The sequence below is a fragment of the Gymnoscopelus microlampas genome, assembly GCF_963454915.1.
Source record: "Gymnoscopelus microlampas genome assembly, chromosome: 3".
Classification (NCBI taxonomy): Eukaryota; Metazoa; Chordata; class Actinopteri; order Myctophiformes; family Myctophidae; genus Gymnoscopelus; species Gymnoscopelus microlampas.
In genome coordinates, this window is record NC_139940.1 from 5,534,733 (window position 1) to 5,553,850 (window position 19,118).

General features: G+C 41.8%; 2 protein-coding genes across 3 annotated transcripts in view; one reads left to right on the plus strand and one right to left on the minus strand.

Annotated features, from left to right (window-relative positions):
* Positions 1-8,793: 8,793 nt before the first annotated feature.
* On the plus strand, positions 8,794-10,218 carry LOC311039459 (nuclear factor 7, ovary-like; the record flags this gene model as incomplete). Its single annotated transcript, XM_084049349.1, has 1 exon — positions 8,794-10,218. The coding sequence occupies one exon, from the start codon at positions 8,794-8,796 to the stop codon at positions 10,216-10,218; it is 1,425 nt and encodes a 474-aa protein (XP_083905475.1).
* Positions 10,219-11,709: 1,491 nt separating this feature from the next.
* The window catches only part of pogzb (pogo transposable element derived with ZNF domain b), a 71,311-nt gene continuing 63,902 nt past the window's right edge, over positions 11,710-19,118 (minus strand). For both annotated transcript variants that reach the window (XM_084051798.1, XM_084051797.1), the window contains 4 exons: positions 16,865-17,162; positions 15,657-16,021; positions 14,749-14,890; positions 11,710-14,135 (listed from right to left, as the gene is read on the minus strand). In XM_084051798.1, the coding sequence (XP_083907924.1) occupies positions 13,714-14,135; positions 14,749-14,890; positions 15,657-16,021; positions 16,865-17,162 (1,227 nt within the window). In that variant the 3' untranslated portion in view covers positions 11,710-13,713. The remainder of the gene's footprint in view (positions 14,136-14,748; positions 14,891-15,656; positions 16,022-16,864; positions 17,163-19,118) is intronic.

Below are 19,118 nucleotides of genomic sequence, written 5' to 3' on the forward strand. Positions count from 1 at the left end.
CCATTTTGCATGAATTTGATGCTTTTTTTTAGCCATTTAATCTATTCACTTTTGAATTATCTTGTCATGTTACAAAACTATAAGGAATGATATGTTTAATTAAAATAAACATCAAAATCTTGTTTGAGTTCAGTATTTCAGTTGTGTTTCTGTTAAAGCACACTATGTGTTATTAACAAACTCATGCAGTCACTCCAAATTGTGACTATAGAAAGCTTATATGAAGCTGTAGCTTCATAGCATGGTAATGGTAGTGGGTTTTCTCAATTCTAGGCTAGTCTTATTGCATAGTGTGTTAATTGGCATAAAATCTTTCACTGAAACTGTTGTGTAGCTATTTTGTATTTGAAAAAATATATATACAATGTATATATAAGTAGAATCACTGTACCATTGTGCATGAGTCTCAACAGGTTTTACTGAACCATTTCATCTATTAACTTTTGAAATATCCTGTCATGCAGCAAAAATAATTAAGCTATATGATTGATTCATAAATCATAGATCTGTAAAGAAAACTGCATGAATGATTTGTTTGATCCAAATAAACTGTAATTTGAGGTATTCTTACTCAGTTCTGTTGTAACCAACATTATGGTTTAAATCAGAGGCAGCGGTTTAGAAAATGTGTGTTTAGATAAAGCAGAACATTTTTAGTTTAATATTGACAGTTTTTTTTTTACTCATCCAGTCAGTCTCCAAATGAACAAAAATCACTTCTTTTTTGCCAGTGGCAGTGATGGACTACAGAGTGAAAAAGAGAGTGAACAGCATGCAGACAAACTATAGAGAGAAGTGGTTTGCCAGCCTTTTGTTTGTATGGCCCTGTATTCACACAGTGTTTTGTGAATGCAAATCATTCTCACAAACAACATGACTTTGCTTCAAATGGTAAGGAAGGTCATTAACAAATGAAATGTCTGGGTGGGGGTGTATTGGAGGTCTTTAAGTGTTGGTAATTATCTCCACAACAAGCTGCAATGTGTATTTTTATTTTGTTTTTTGACATGGGGCTGTTTTACTGCTCAGTCTTCTTAACCCTGACAAATAATAATAACAAAATCTAAAATAACATGAACCAAGACCACCAAACCAATTTCAATGTGAGATCCTTATAGTTTCACATCACTCACTCATACATTCAGTTTCAATTCAATTCAATTGGGCTTTATTGGGATGAGAAAAGCAACATATCAAATACCAAATACCAAAGCGAATCAAAACTATGTACAATCATTATTGCCAGATGTACAATAATGAATGTATTTGTATGACAATTTTGCCCTCTGTACGATAATAATGCCAAAAATGCCAAAATGTGCGATCATTTTGCCATATCACAAAAAGGTGCGCGAATTTACTAAATTCCCTGGCTGCTGATTTGGGATCCGGTTTGGCTTTTAAATAAGTCAGTAAATCTGACCCAGATCTGTACTGGGAGGCATTAAAAACAATGTTATCTTACCAGTACCAAGCTTTTATTTGAGTATAAGGTCCAGGAGGTTGCCTGCTTGTGTGTTTTTCTCTCATAGCCGTGTCACACAAGGTTATTTCTTACCATAAATATGTTATTTTTTTGTGAAATTACATATTTACACCTGTGATGTATTATTTTTGGCTGTGTACGATAGTTTGCTTTACAATACTATAAATGTAAGCCTCCAGGAGTATATTTTAACTGTCATTTCCTTTCTGCCAACACTGTGCATAATTAAAAGGGAATAAAGAGAAACAGAGCATTGTCACATTGCAACTTAGAAAAACTATCTTTCAAAACCATAAGAATAGTGCAATTGCTGTTAGAAGTAGTTATAACTAAGGATAACTTGTTATGAAGCTTTTGAAACAAATAGCAATATTGGTATTGGTATAAACCTTTGAGACAAATGGCAGCAACCTCTTCAAATGTATTTCAAATAATTGATAGCTAATTTGAAATGCACTCTTTTTAGCGGTGCCAGCCACTCTACATTTGACCGTGTCTGGATGTTATGTCCGAGCACGAGAAGTGAGCGCGACCTCCTCATGACCTCACCAGCTGTACACACACACACACACACACACACACACACACACACACACAATTCAATTCAATTCAAAGGGCTTTATTGGCATGAGAAAACATACGTTTACATTGCCAAAGCAAAAAGCACAATACAACAATACAGCAATACAATCAAAACAAAAAATGTACATTTGAAAGTCAGAATCTTCAATAGATCAATTTCTATGTACCAAGATCACTGGGTGCAGGTATAGTGCAGGAATATACACAATGATTAGTCACACACACACAGGCCAGGGAGCCTAACCAGTAAGACTCCCTAATCGGGAGATAAGCGACCGTAGGTCACATTTTATAGGGGAAAGGAGGGATTGTTTGTGGGGGGCAAGCCCCCGATTTACGGCATTTTATGTGAGCTGCAGTGGCAGGGGGTCCTCCACTGGGGGCGCCACCACTTTTGCATCCGTTCTGGAGCACCAGGAGTGGGTGGTCCCCGGGAATGCCCCGTGAGCAGCCCCGTTGGGGTGGTCATTTGGTAATTTGTCCACATGTGCTCATTTTTTACACTTGGGGGTCCCCGAGGCAGCTGGGGGTCCCTGGAGCTCCGGGGGTCCTTGGAGGGTGTAGTTTGGCAGGTAAGGAGTGTGTGTGCAAAATGTGGCATGGATCGGGGCAATGGGTGCGGAGATATGAGCAGGGCAAAAGTGTGACGTGTGTGACGGAGTGACGGAGTGACGGACGGACACCTGGAGCAGCTTTCTGTAGTAAGTGCGACCTACGGTCGCAATAAAATCCTGCACCCGCCCACCCCCCACTTGCTTAAGTCAACAACTCCCCCTCTCCCTCTCCCTATCTTCATCTAGGGTTAGGATCTCAGACCCCCCCCCCCCCCCACACACACACACACACGATTCAATTCAATTCAAAGGGCTTTATTGGCATGAGAAAACATACGTTTACATTGCCAAAGCAGATAGCACAATACAACAATACAGTACAATCAAAACAAAAAATATGTACATTTGAAAGTCAGAATCTTCCATAGATCAATTTCTATGTATCAAGATCACTGGGTGCAGGTATAGTGCAGGAATATACCCAATGATTACCCACACACACACACACATTGAATGTACAGCTCAAACAGAAAACAGTATATAAGGCACCGCTTCCTTCACACAGGGTGTGATTTTTTATTTGAATAATGAGTGGGTATCATCCTAATTCTTCTCTGCGTGTATTATTTGGTGTTGTCTGTTGGATGCAGAGAATGGATTTAAAGAGTTCTGCAGAGTCTGGATTTGGTGCATTTGGTGTTTATCCCATTGGTGGAAAGATTCCAGTTCACAGCTCAGGACCAACGGCGAGTCTCAGGAACACTGATAGACGTGGCCAAACACCTGGGCAACCTGACCTTCAGAGTGTGGGCCACGATGAAGGACATCGTCTCCTACAGTGCTGTTATTCTGGACCCCAACACTGCGGCAGTGCCGGGCTTCCTGTCAGATGATCTGACGGCTGTGAATGAGTCGTCTGATTGGCCATTCATGCAGATTCCTGAGAACCCAGAGAGGTTGAGAGAGTTTGACTCGGTACTGGGTTCTGAGGGCTTTAACTCAGGGTATCACAGCTGGGATGTTGATGTTGGAGAAGATGGAGACTGGGGCTGGGCACTGGGTTTGTTAGAGTCTTTTCAGGAGCATGGACGTGGAGACGGTACATTGTGTGGAATATGCTCAGGCCTAAGTTAATATTTATTGGCCAGATACACACAGGGGTCAACCACTGCTCTCAGATGGAAGCATATTCCCCGGACGATCAGAGTTCAGCTGGACTGGAACAGAGGAAAGCTGTCATTCTCTGATCTTGATACTAGTAACACATACCTACACACTTACACATACACTTTCACTGAGACACTCTTTCCATTAATTTACGCTGAAAATACTCTGAGGATGTTACCAGGGAAGGCCCGTGTAACTCTGGAAAAGGGATATTTATGATGATCATGATGAAGCCATCTTTGTTTTATAGCATGGTAGTTGGTTTTCACAATTCTAGCCAAGTCGTATTGTAGATACTTAGTGTTCTTGGTGTTTTTGTTTTGTTTTTAGTGCATCAAATGATGAGAGCATAAAAGGAACATTTGCATGTATTTTGTAAAGATGCTCAATTAAGTCTAATTGGTCTTCTACTCTAATTCTACACAGCTTCTTCATAAAGTATAGAATCACTGTACGTGTGTGTGTGTGTGTGTGTGTGTGTGTGTGTGTGTGTGTGTGTGTGTGTGTGTGTGTGTGTGTGTGTGTGTGTGTGTGTGTGTGTGTGTGTGTGTGTGTGTGTTTTGCATGTCATAGCTCCACCCCCTTACCAGACTGATCTGAGACAATAAAAGAGTGAGGGAAGACAGACTGTCTTTAATTCCACAGCTACAGGAGGGAATGCTGATCCAGACTGCTGCTGACTCTGTCAGATGAATGGACTTTAACAAGAACCAGGATTCACTGTGAAAGAAAGTCAACTTCAGGGAACATTTCATCGGGAAAAGGGACAGTTACCACCACTGACTGGTTGATTTCTTCTCTGAGAGACGTAATGGCTTCACAGTTGTCTCTTTCAGAAGAGGATTTTTCCTGTCCTGTGTGCCGTGACATCTTTAGAGATCCTGTTGTCCTGTTATGCAGCCACAGCTTCTGTGAATCCTGTCTGCACACACGGTGGAGAGAGAAGCAAATAAAGGAATGTCCAGTTTGTAAGAGGATATCTTCAATGGATCATCCACCCTGTAACCTGGCTCTGAAGAACTTATTTGAAGCCTTCAAACAGGAGATACATGATCAGAGAGCTTCAAAACGCCAGAGAACTTCATCAGAGTCTGGGGATCTCTGCAATCTGCACACTGAGAAACTCGAGCTCTTCTGTATGGAATGTCAGCAGCCAGTGTGTTCTGTGTGTCTTGATTCAGACAGACACAACCACCACTTGTTCAGCCCCATTGATAAAGCTGCACTGACCTACAAGAAGAAAGTCCAGGCATCACTGAAGCGTTTACAGGAGACACTGAAGGCAATGAAGGAAGATCTCAGTAAAAATGCATACATAGCATACATTAAGCGCCAGGCCGGGTACACAGAGAGTAAGATTAAAGAACAATTTAAAAAGCTCCATCAGTTTCTACAAGAGGAAGAAGAGGCTAGAATCACTGCACTGAGAAAGGAAGAGGAGTGGAAGAGTGAATATATTAAGTGTTTCATTAACTATGACATTGACTATGATATATCAGTCCTTTCAGAAGAAATCACAGACATAGAGCATGAGCTGAGAGCTGAACACAGATCATTCCTACAGAACTACAAGACAACAATGGAAAGAATAGAGTACGCATCGGACATTGACCTGCGCAAGCCCAGCTCAGGAGCACTGATAGACGTGGCCAAACACCTGGGCAACCTGACCTTCGGAGTCTGGGACAAGATGAAGGACATTGTCTCCTACACTCCTGTCATTCTGGACCCCAACACTGCCAAACCAGGACACGTCCTGTCTGATGACCTGACCAGTGCGAGCATTGAAATGCAGTGGATTCCAGACAACTCAGAGAGGTCTGGCATCTCTGGCTTTGAGGTTCCTGACAATCCAGAAAGGTTTGACTCCTTGGACATTGTCCTGGGTTCAGAGGGCTTTAACTCAGGGACTCACAGCTGGGATGTTGAGGTTGGAGACAGTAAATACTGGTCACTGGGTGTGTTAGCAGAGTCTTTTCAGAGGAAGGGAATTGGAGGGGGTCCATTCTGGAGAATAAACTCTGGTGCATACTCGACGGCCTCCTCACCAGGGTCAAAAACGAATCTCTTATGGAAGCAGATTCCTCGTAGGATCAGAGTCCAGCTGGACTGGAACAGAGGAAAACTGTCATTCTCTGATCCTGATACTAACACACACATACACACCTTCACACACACTTTCACTGAGAAGCTCTTTCCATTCATTAGCGCTACTTCTACTATGAAGATGTTACCGGGGAAGGTCAATGTCAGAAACATTGATGCTAATGATCATGATGATGATGACTAGATAATACGAAAATTATATGAAACAATCATTGTTTTATGGTGAGGTTGTGGATTTTCATGATTCCAGCCTAGTTTTATTGTAGTGTGGCATGTATCATTTGACTAAAACGGTGTGTAGTTATCTTGTATTTGAACAAAATTTGAATTCATGCGTAGTGACTTCTGATAATCATTTTCAACATCTTGAGGCTTTATTTTTTGTAGCGCATCAAAATGATGAGAGCATAAAGCCTGTATTTTATGGCCTCTATTGTAAAGACACCCAATTAAGTCTAATGGTCTAATGGTCATGAATCTCAAAATGTTTTCTTGCGCCATTTAATCTATTAACTTTTGAATTATCTTGTCATGTTACAAAACTGTAAGGAATGATATATGTTTAATTCAAATAAATGTCTATATCTCTCGTGATTTGAATTCAGTATTTCAGTTGTGTTTCTGTTAAACCACACTTGTTTTTAACTCATGCAGTCAATCTCCAAATTGTGACTCTATAGAAAGCTTATATGAAGCTGTAGGTTCATAGCATGGTAGTGGGTTTTCTCGATTCTAGGCTAGTCTTATTGCAGAGTGTGTTAATTGGCATAAAATCTTTCACTAAAACTGGTGCGTAGCTATTTTGTATTTGAATATATATATATAAAATGTATATTAAATGTAGAATCACTGTACCATTTTGCGTCTTGAGTCTCACCATTTAATTAACTAATTAAATATCCTGTCATGCAACAAAATAATTAAGCAATATATGATTGATTATATGATTGATTGAGTTCTAAATAAATTATAGACCTGTAAAGAAAACTGCATGAATGATTTGTTTCATCCAAATAAACGTCTGCCACACATCTCTCATGTCATTTGAGTTCAGTTCTGTTGTAACCAACATTATGGTTTAAAATAGTTCCAATAAATCAGAGGCAGTTGTTAGTAGAAAATGTGTACTTAGATTAAGCAGAACATTATTTAGTTTAGTTTAATATTGATGCTTTTTAAAAACTCATCCAGTCAGTCTCCAGATTAACAAAAAACACCCTTTTTTGCCAGTGTAGCAGTGATGGACCAGAGAGTGAAAAAGAGAGTGAACAGCATGCAGACAAACTATAGAGAGAAGTGTTGTTCAGCCTTTTGTTTGTATGGCCCTGTATTCACACAGTGTTTGTGTGAATGCAAATCATTCTCACATTAACAAATGAAATGTCTGGGTGGGGGTGTATTGGAGGTCTTTAAGTGTTGGTAAGTATCTCCACAACAAGCTGCAATGTGTATTTTGATAGACAGGCTGAGGGGGCATCTCTGTAGGTGAGGGCTTTGTTATGGAGCGTATGCGGGTCACTTTCCTTTAGGTGATTATAACATTTAAATGCACTCTTTTTCATTTTAATAATGAGTGGTTATCATCCAAATTATTTTTGGATGATAACTCCAAATGCAGAGTGCATGCAGAGTCTGGATTTGGTACATTTGATGTTTATTCCCATTTTTCAAGTTCTTTGTTGTCAAGTCGACCCCAGAAAATTGCCTCTATAATGGAGTATACATTTTTTGTCAGGTTTTGATTTGGAGGTCTAGCTTGTTGTTTCCTTTGATGGAATAGAAAGCCCTCTTGCCTTGTTTCTCAGGGTGTTCACATCTTTGTTGCTGCTGTTCCATTGTGTTGAAGTCAATGAAGGTGCTTCTTCACATCAAAACCACAATGGGTCTACTGCTTGTATGTTATCCTCAGGATAGACACTGTATTTTAATGTTTTTTTCTTCTTCTTTTTGTCTTAACTAAACTACACAAAGCTGACGAACCAGTATAGGACCTCAACTCTAAAGAACCATACAGGGGATCAATAGATTCTTTGTATGACAGTGGTGCTATATAACACCTCAACCACCACAAAGAACCACCATTTATATGTGTGTAGGCTGAAGTAAGGCCCCAGAAATTGTGGAAATACAAATAGATTTTGCTATATTTTGTGTTTGTATGATTTTGCTAGGCGTTGCTTAAGAAAAGAGCATATACCGTGGGTAATGATGAAGTACAGTATATACATTTAAAGGTGGTGTAAGTGATATTAAAGCTCTTGTTTGTTTAGTAACAGGGGTCTTTCTCTGTATGTCTCTCCAGCTCTTTAATGAACTGAAAATTCATTTTCCTGTCAGGACAACAATTCCAATAAAGAGAGAGAGCCCCACCAAAGATAATTCATCGGCTTCAATGTTATAGTGTTCCAGTTCAAAGTTTGTCTGGCAAATGTTTGTTTTGTTTGATCACTTCACATTTCACTTATTTATCCTGTATCCTGTAATAAGAGTTGGTATCCACACACCTCTGTTAGATTCAGGCTGAATGTGTGTGTGTGTGTGTGTGTGTGAGGGGGGGGGGGGGGGGGGGGGGGGGTTTGCATGTCAAAGCTCCGCCCCTTACCAAACTCGTCTGAGACAATAAAAGATTCACCTTCAGTTCAGAGTCAGACCAGACACTCTAGTTTCAGTGAGAGTGAGGGAGGGAAGAATGTCTTTCCACAGCACAACTACAAGAAGGGATACAGAGTTACTGACCCAAACTGCTGCTGCTTTGCTGATTGGACTTTAACAAGAACCAGGATTCGCTGTGAAAGTCAACTTCAGGGAACATTGTATCCGGAGCAGAGTATGTTACCACCGCTGACTGGCTGATTTCATGTGCTGATCAGATTGATTGTAGCTTCACTGAGAGACATAATGGATTCACAGCAGTCGTCCCTTTCAGAAGAGAATTTTTCCTGCCCTGTGTGTCGCGACATCTTTAAAGATCCTGTTGTCCTGTTATGCAGCCACAGCTTCTGTAGAACTTGTCTGCACACATGGTGGAGAGAGAAGCAAAAAAAGCCATGTCCAGTTTGTAAGAGGATATCCTCAATGGATCATCCACCCTGTAACCTGGCTCTGAAGAACTTGTGTGAGGCCTTCATACAGGAGAGACGTCAGAGAGCTTCAAAACGTCAGAGAACTTCATCAGGCCCAGGGTCTGAGGTTGACTGCAACCTGCATGCTGAGAAACTCAAGCTCTTCTGCCTGGAATGTCAACAGCCAGTGTGCGTTGTGTGTCTTCATTCAGACAAACACAACAACCACAGTTTCAGACCCATCGATGAAGTTGCACTGGACCACAAGAAGGAAGTCAAGGAATCACTGAAGCCTTTGCAGAAGAAACTGAAGGCATTTAATGATGTTAGGAATAAATGTGTGCAAACAGCAGAATACATCAGGTTCCAGGCCCGGCACACAAAGTGTAGAATTAAGGAGCAGTTTCAAAAGCTCCATCAGTTTCTACAAGAGGAAGAGGAGGCTAGTATCACTGCACTGAAGGAGGAAGAGGAGTGGAAGTGTCAGTTGATGAAGGAGAAGATCGAGGGTCTGAACAGAGACGTATCAGCCCTCTCACACACCATCGCAGACATAGAGGAGGAGCTGAAAGCTGAACACATCTCCTTCCTAAAGAACTACAAGACAACAATGGGAAGAGTCCAGTTCACACCGCAGGACCCACAGCTGGTCTCAGGAGTACTGATAGACGTGGCCAAACATCTGGGCAACCTGACCTTCAGAGTCTGGGACAAGATGAAGGACATTGTCTCCTACACTCCTGTCATTCTGGACCCCAACACTGCCAAGCCAGGACACGTCCTGTCTGATGATCTGACCGGTGTGAGAGCTGAGATGCGGTGGCTTCCTGACAACCCAGAGAGGTTTGACCACTTGCACATTGTCCTGGGTTCAGAGGGCTTTAACTCAGGGGCTCACAGCTGGGATGTTGAGGTTGGAGACAGTAAACACTGGTCACTGGGTGTGTTAGCAGAGTCTTTTCAGAGGAAGGGAAGCAGTGGAGGTCCATACTGGAGAATAAGCGCAGGTTCGTCCTCACTGGCCTCCTCACCAGAGTCAAACACTACACTCTCATGGAAGCAGATTCCTCGTAGGATCAGAGTCCAGCTGGACTGGAGCAGAGGAAAACTGTCATTCTCTGATCCTGATACTGACACACACATACACACCTTCACACACACTTTCACTGAGACTCTCTTTCCATTCATTAGCGCTACTTCTACTATGAAGATGTTACCAGGGAAGGTCAAAGTGTGGAACAATGATGTTGATGATGACTAGACTATAGAAAATGTATAGAAAATGTATATGACACATTCATTGTTTTGTAGTGAGGTAGTGGATTTTCATGATTCTAGCCTAGTTTTATTGTAGTGTGTTGGCATGTAACATTTTACTAAAACCGGTGTGTAGTTATTTTGGATTTGATTTTCTTTTTTATATATAAATAGACAATTTTCACCATTTTGAGTGTTTGTTTTTTGGAGTGCATCAAACTGATGAGAACATGGGAGAGAACAAGGAAGATTAGCATGTTTTTCATGGGCTCTATTGTAAATACGCTGTAATTAGTCACCTACTTCCTCATAAAATATAATCACTATCATTTTTGCATGAATCTAAGGTACTCTTGAACCATTTCATCTATTAACCTCTGAAATATCTTGTCCTGTTATGAAGCAATACGATTGATATTATAGAGCTGTAAAGAAATCGGTAGTGATGGAATTATGTTTAATTCAAATAAACGTGTGTGATTTGAGTTCAGTTGTTCAGTTCTGTCAAAGCAAAACACTATTAGTTGTTTTGTTTTGTTTTCTCTTTTTCTCATCCAGTCTCCAAACTGTGACTATATACTATAGAAAGATTATTAATAAAAATAACAATACATACGTTGCTTTACAGAGCAGATATAAAAACAACTTTATTCAAAATAAATAGTTAAAAAGATTATAACTATAAAAGAAAGGTAAACAACAAAAGGGAGGGGCAGGGGTTGGGGTTTTGTGTGGGGAATGCGAGTCTGAAAAGGTGGGTTTTGGGTGTGGTTTTAAACATGGTGAGGGTGGGGGCTCTGATGTGAGTTCCACAGTGTGGGGGCAGCCACCGAGAAGGCCCTGTCCCCCCAGGTTTGTTTATTTGTCCTGAGGGTGTCCAGGAGGTTGGCATTACCCGACCTGAGGGAGCGAGAGGGGGCGTGTCGTTTGATGAGTTCAGAGAGGTAGCGGGGCCTGGTTGTTGAGGGCTTTGTATAGTGATTAGTTAATTATATGAAGCCATTGTTTCATAGCATGGTAGTGGGTTTTCACGATTCTTTTTTGTCTGTGGAAGTGATGGACCAGAGTGTGTGTGTGTGGGTGTTAAATCTGTTTAATTTATTTTTATTTAATTAATCTGGTCCAACCCAGTTACACAGTAAAATCCACATAGTTAATGTATTACGTGAGTGTACAAATACAGGCCTACTGTTTGGTTCCACTTGTTGAGAACATATGGTTGATAAACACTGCTTTAATGTGTATCCACAGGAAGTATATACTCTGTATTTTATTTATTGTTGTGGAACGTTTAAAAGCTCTTGTTGGTTCATTAATGGGGCGTCAGTCCAGCTCTTTTAGTAAACAGAACATATATTGTCAGGTCAGGATACACATTTTATCCAATTAGGAGGGAATCCCACAAAGAACATTTAATCACTTTCAATTGCATTGTGTTCCACTTCCAGTTTCAGCTTGTAGATCCTTGAAATGAAAAGGTTTGAGAATCACTACATTAGCTAACATTGACTCAGTTAGGTTTGGTTAATGTTTTAATGTTTTTGGAGAAGAAAAATAAAAAAAAATAGTTTGTGTATGACAATGTGAACATTAAGGACACACTCACAAACAGTTGCAGGTGCATTTCTTTAATATACAAATCACAGAACCACTAAAAACAGAAACATTGCAGAATGACGCCATGTAGAGTGTGACATCATGATGTAGAGCAGGACTGCACCATTTATTTAAAGCAACAGAAGAACATTGTGATTTTTATCTTTCACCATGGAACCATTTTCACAAACATACCTGTCATGGCAAGGTAAAGACAGCTGCAGCTGATGCATTTAAATCTGCAATGCAATCCATAGAGATCCAGTTTAGATCCTGTGGTCTTGTTGGAAGACTACTGGTTGACGAGGCTTTGAGGAGAAGCTGACGCTACAGGTGAGCTTAAGGGCTCTGTCAGGAAGGGTGAGGATTTTGTGGCCAACGTGTAGTAGATAGGCTATGTATCTATATAGTCCACAGCATTCAATATTCAGTTATCTAAAGCCCTATTCGCACGGGACTAGTATTATTACAAATAACCTGAGGGTCCCCAGATAATGCTAGTCCCGTGCGAATAGGGCTTAGAATGGCATCTAGGGACACCCTAGACTCTCAGTTTCCTCTATAGAAGCTGAAAACGCAATTTATCCTCTTCCCAAACGGGCATTCGGTGTTAGCTCAACAGTACAAACTTCAGTGCTTGTGTGGAGTACCCGGGTTCGATTCCCGGCGGGTAGGACATTAAAGTTACGGGATTGCAGATTGAATGAATCTGTTTGATTTAGGTGTGCCAAAGATTGAGCTTTGAGAACAGTCCAGTAGTATTGTCAATGCTGTCTGGTACACCTAAAAACCAACGTACCCCACTTGGATATGCTAAATTTCCTCCTCATTCTACGGGGGTTAACCACTATACATTTCATCGTACAGCGAATAAGGAAACTAGCCAACCTACAAGCTCACGTGTCACAACGTGATTTATTGTAGGTTGGCTATTTTCGCTGTTGTTTTAAATATTCTGAAATAAATTTATTTTTGCCTATAACATTGTATACAATGTGTGTACAAATGGAACCAAATGGACCACCACCGGTATTGTGATAGTAAAAGAGACGTGAAGTCCACATAACCAGCTCTGACAGTGTAGATAAAACCGGTTTCCGGAAACCGGTTCCTCAATGTTGAACCCGGAACCCCCAGTCATTACATCACCTGGTGGTTTATCAAACCTATGACAATGGTGCAGCCCACGTCTAACATCATCATGTAGAGTCTTTACATCATCACACACTCTATAGGCAGGGCAAAGCAGTGGCGGACATTTTCTGGTTCCACTGAAAAAAAAAGCCAATGCATTTTTCCATAGAGATTTCCAAAAATATTTATATAAATTATTTTAAGCCTAGAATCAAGCCATCCAGAGTCCTGGTGAAACATGACCATACAACATTTTATTCAGTGAAAAAAGTGTTTTGAATATTTAATTATATGATACACTATATTTAACTCTCTCACTGCCAGACTTATTTCTGGCTGCGTGCACCCACTGCCAGCGATTTTTCGATTTTCTTACCTTTTCAAGTAGTCACGAGGTCGTTCTTGGCAGCCAGGGCGCTATGACGATGTCTCGTTATAAGTCGTTCTTGGCAGTAAGAGAGTTAATAAATACCCTTTGTTTTATGTTTTTTGTTCAGGTTTTTTCACATAATCAAATGTTTTATGATCATGATTCACCAGGACCCTGGATGGCTTGATTCTAGGCTTAAAATAATTGATATAAATATTTTTGGAAATGTCTATGGGAAAATGCATTGTCTTTTTCTGAGTGGAACCAGAAAATGGCCGCCACATTCTATGCCCTATTCCTTTTCACTTTCTTTACATCTGTGTTTCATCTCTAAACTGTCCCAGAGCAACGTTATGGTTCGAGGTCGCTCAGGTTGTTGGTTATATATAAGTGCATTGCTCAAGGACACGTCGGAACTGTCTCTCCGTGTTCCTCCGTTAGGCACCTCCTCTCCGTCGTTCCCTCTCCATCTACTCCCGTCTTCATCTCCTCCGTTTCGTCCCCATCTTCTCCCATTGTCACCTCCTCTTCGTCCGTTTTCCTCTTCGCCTCCTCCGCTGTTGGCTCTTCGCCCGTCCTCGTCTTTGCCTCCTCCTCTCTTCTCTCCTGTTCTGGCTCCTTCCTCTCCTCCCTTAGCTCCTCCTCTCCTCCCTTGGCGTCCTCCTGCTCCTCCTCCTCGTCGTCCTCCATCTCCTCCAGTTCATCGGTGGACTCCTCCCCCTCCTCCACAGCCTCTCCTTCCACCAGCGCCTCCCAGAGGCTGTGGAGGAGCTGCGCCTGGACCTCCTCAGGGTTCTGGATCTCCTCCTGGCTTCCTTCTCCTAAGGGCAGGAAAATATTAACTACATTAAATCATTACAGAAAATAACTAACTATTTACTGACTATAAATTCTTTTACTAAATTAAACTAATTGCAGAAACTAAAACACAAAAATGACTAAATTAATTTAATTTCTGTTTGGCTTTTAGATTCCACAGGGCAGACATGACAATAATGATTTAATAAATGTATTCTTTCAACGTTTCTTTTTTTTTGTTTTTAAAGATATTTTTGGGTATTTTTTTTTGCCTTTATTGATAGGAAAGTAGACTGACAGGAAACAGGGACAGAGATGGGGGGGAGCCACGCAGCAAAGGTTGTTGGGATCGGGAGCAAGGATTATCATCCTTGGTGCCCAGGCGGTTACGCCAACCGTCCGGGCCTTTCAACGTTTTTTAAAAGTAGTGGAAATAGCGGATCTCCAAGCTCACAACGCGTCGCATCGCGACGCGTTGTGAGCTTGGAGATCTGCTATTTCCAAAATGTTTGCAAATGGAAAATATTCAACAACAAAAAAAAATGCATACAGAATTAATGGAAATGATTCTGACGATTATGCAAAAACTACTTTCATGGACAGGTGGACTATGTGATAACAGTGAGGGTCCTGTACCTCCTCCAGGGAGGATGCCAGCCAGCTGGAAGCTTCTCTTCATGAGGTGTGTGTGGTGGGCCAGGCGGCCCAGGGCCTCTCCCAGACAGTCTACCAGCAGATGAGACACGCTGAACTCCAGGTGCTCTGCGGACGCCACGTCCTGCAGGGTTAGATAAGAGGGGCCGAGGTTCATTGAAAACAATCCATTTAATCAATTATAAAAGATAATCCATATGCGGAAATAGCAGACCTATAAGCTTGTGAGCTTGTAGGTGTAAAATCAGGCTCAAGTGGTTAATCACACTAATTGATGTAGTTGACTAAGAAATGAAACTTGCTTTTTCGGTTATTCAAGAATAAAAAGTAATCCATAGAATAATCGCTGAGAAAATACTCAAATAAATAAATTGACAAATTACCAGATATCAGGTTAAATTAGGTAAAATGTTCCAGGATAAAATACGGGGAAAAAAATCCATGGATGTATTTCTATTGTGGTCCCCTTACAAGCAACAGAATTGTTTTTAATAATATTTTTTTGCCAAAACTAACAAATAACACTCACCCCAAATATATAGGGGGGGGGGGGGGTTCCAGGGGGTCCCCAGCAAAATGTGTTAATATGGCATCACAATAGTTTTAACCACTTTCACCTTTCATACTTTGGCTATTCAAAAATTGTGAAAATTAGTGCAAACCTTTGAATATATATATATTTTTTGAGCAAACATTTGTAACTCAAATCTTCGCTTCTGGGGGGGTCCCTGGAACAAAATATTTGAGAAGGGGGTCCGCAGCCAAATACATATCATTTTAGGTGGTCCTTGACATGAAAACGTTTGAGAACCACTAGCCCCTATGTTAAGTAAACGCCTCACCTGCAGGGGTTCGGCCATGGCGGTTAAAGAGTTAAGTAAACGCCTCACCTGCAGGGGTTCGGCCATGGCGCGGGCCCAGCGGTGGAGCAGGTAGCGCTGCAGCACGGGGCGGAGGCAGGCGTCCAGCGGGTGGAGGCGGTGGTTGCACCCGGCGGGCACGACGGCCGGCAGCGTGGCCGAGGCCGCCAGGGCGCACAGGAACATCTGGGACAGGTGCTCGCGGTGGCCGTCCACCACCAGCAGGTTCTTCCTGGGGCTGCGGGGGCCCAGGCCCAGGGAGTCCAGGTGCCGGCGCCACACGCCGCCGCTCCACAGGTCCATGCCGTCCTCCACGGTGAAGGCCACAGGCCGGGCCTCGATGAGGAGGGACTCGGACGCGGGCCACGACCGATGGCTCCTCAGCAGCACCAGACCTGCCGGTGTGCAGGGGAGCGTGTGACGGTTTAGTCTTAACTAATCTATTGAATTCCTTATTTAACCCGTTAAGACCTGAGGCCGATTCTACAAATGCCTGTTTGCCGATTTTTTCGTAGTTCAAAATTATGCAAAATTTTTCAAACACTTTCAAGATTTTTCAAAAAAAATCAAAAATACCAGATGTACAAGCTCACAGCACGGCACGAAGTGACACGATGTGAGCATAGGCGATTTTTGCCTCTGCCACCAGGGGGGGCAAAGAAAATATATAAACATATACGTTTTAATATATGCAACATAAATGTTTAATATAGTATGTGACATATACGAAATTGGCCGCCTGCATATATGTACATATATATCCATATATGTGGACATAGAAGAGACATATACTTGCCATATATATATATATCCATCCCCTACCATGGAGCACGACCGTAGATTCCTACTACACTATACACACACTATCTTAACATTCTTATACCATTATATACTGTGTACACATTATTGTTGTACTATATTATATTATCATATACTATCTTACACTATTATATTTGCTACTATTGTTATTGTTACTACTTGTGTCTCTTTCTGTCTCTCATCTGTCTCTCCCTCTCTCTCTCTTCTTTCCCCCCGACACGGTCGAGGCAGAAGGCCGCCACCCTAGAGCCTAGGGTCTGCCTGACGTTTCTTCCAGTTAAGAGGGAGTTTTTCGTTGCCACTGTCGCAAAATTGCTTGCTCAGGGTGGGACTGTCGGGTCTCTTCTCTACATGTAAAGTGTCTTGAGACAACTTGTTGTGATTTGGCACTTTAATAAAATTGAATTGAATTGAATTACCTGGCAGCACGGTGCCGTCAGACAACGCGGTCAGGTAGACGGTCAGCAGAGGACACCCGGAGCCCCACAGCTTCAGAGCCTCCACCCGCTGGGCCACCGTGCAGCTCTCGTGCAGGAGGTTGAAGTCCACGAACACGCACAGCTCGTCCATGGCCGCCACGGCGCCGGCGGGCAGCCGGCTGGCCAGGATCTGTCTCCGGGTGAAGTCGCGGAAGCGCCGCGTCCGCTCCTCCAGGGACGGGGGCAGCACGCGGCTCAGCGTGGGCCTCCTGCCGGGCCTCCGCAGGCCCAGACCATGCTGCAGAGCAGACAGGGGTTCAAGACAGTGTTAATTTCGTCGACTAAAACTATCAGTGGCGTGCACAGACATTTTGAGGGGCAGGTGCTCAAGTAAATTATACTTTTTTTTGTTTACTTGGTCTGCTCTTTTTTCCCTCTACACCTATACCTCTTTGCCAAAAATAGCTGATCTACAAGCCCAGAACGCCTCGCAGCGCGAGGCGTTGTGGGCTTGTAGATCAGCTATTTTTGGCTAAAGTTCTCCTCAGAAAAGGGATGCTAGGTTTCGAGTGGTTATGGTAAAAAGAAAAATCATATCACAAAAAGATTTGGCAGACCCCCTGTAGTAACTCTGAGGACCCCCTAGGGGTCCCGGACCCCCTGTTGAAGACCCCTGCTGTAAACTGGGAAAAAAAGGGCACTTCTGGTCAAGAGGGCAAAGGGCAGGTGCTCTAGCACCACCTAGAGTCTATCTGTGCACGTCCCTGGATTTCGTCGACTAAAACTATGACGAAAAAATGTTCGTCGACTACATTTTTTCAGTGATGAAAACTAAATAAAAGCTAAATAAAAACTAAGCTATGATGACTAAAACTAAGACTAAATATATTGACAATGTCAACAAATATAAACTAGACTAAAATGTTAGAGAGGGACTAGTGGAGAAGAGATCCAGTAGAACTAAAAGACATTTTATGTTTGGTTGTGCTCGGGTGTTGCACTCTGAGATCTGAAGACGTTGTGAGCTTGTAGATCGGCTATTTTCAGCATGCAACCAAGTGTAAAATCAGCCATTACGACGCCATCAAGGCACCGCCAAAATACATTTTTAGTCGACTAAATCAACTGTAGATTTAGTCGACTATAATTTCATGATATTTAGTCGACTAAAAGTAGACAAAAACGGAAACATTTCAGATGACTAAAATATGACTAAAACTAAATGGAATTTTATTCAAAATACTATGACTAAAACTAAATCAAAATCTGTTGTCAAAATCAATAAAAAGTTAGAGCCCCCCAAACTAGTGCTCTATTTTCCTAAACACAATTATGTAACATTATGATGTTTAGGTCAGTGGTTCATAAACCTTTTCATGTCAAGGAACCCCAAAATGATATGCATTTGGCCGAGGACCCCCACGTCAAAATATTTCGTTCCAGGGACCCCCCAGAAGCAAAGATTTGAGTTGCAAATGTTACAAAATATATATATTCAAAGATTTGCCCAAATCTTCACGTTTTTTTTTCAAAAATAGCAGATCTACAAGCTCATAGCGCGGCACTCGGTGCCGCGCTATGAGCTTGTAGATCTGCTATTTCTGAATAGCCAAAGTATAAAAGGTTAAAGTTTTTGTTAGGAAAAAAAGAGCCCCCCCAAACTAGTGCTCTATTATTTCCTAAACACACTATGTAAAATTATGACGTTTAGGTAATAATTCTAAACCTATGTTCCTGCTGAAATTGCAGACTGAGGATTTAACCGTGAACATGTATTCTATTGCTAGTTTGACCAATTCTAATCATCTTTAATCTGTTTATATTTCATCACAGCTTTCATACAGCTGCTTCACACAAAAGGAAAAATGGAATTTATTTCTAAATCCTAACATCCTTTTTTGAAAATACTTATGTTGTTTCTTGCTGTATCTTGCGTTCCTTTTTCTACCCCTGCATTTTTGACGAGACATGCTATTTTTAACGTCCTATAATAAGCGGACAGGGGGGTCGCGATGACATTTCTTTATTTTCTGCGGAAGCACAGTGAAAGCCCCTGTGATTACCAACCATCAGGGTATCGATCATACTGGAGATAAATATTCTGTGACTACTTGAAAAGGTAAGAAAATCTAAAAAAAAATCGCTGGCAGCGGGTGCACACAGCCAGAAATAAGTCTGGCAGTGAAAGAGTTAAAAGTAGGTTACACAGATGCGTTTCCCGGTTTCAATGGGTTAAACGTAAACGGTGCAAAGA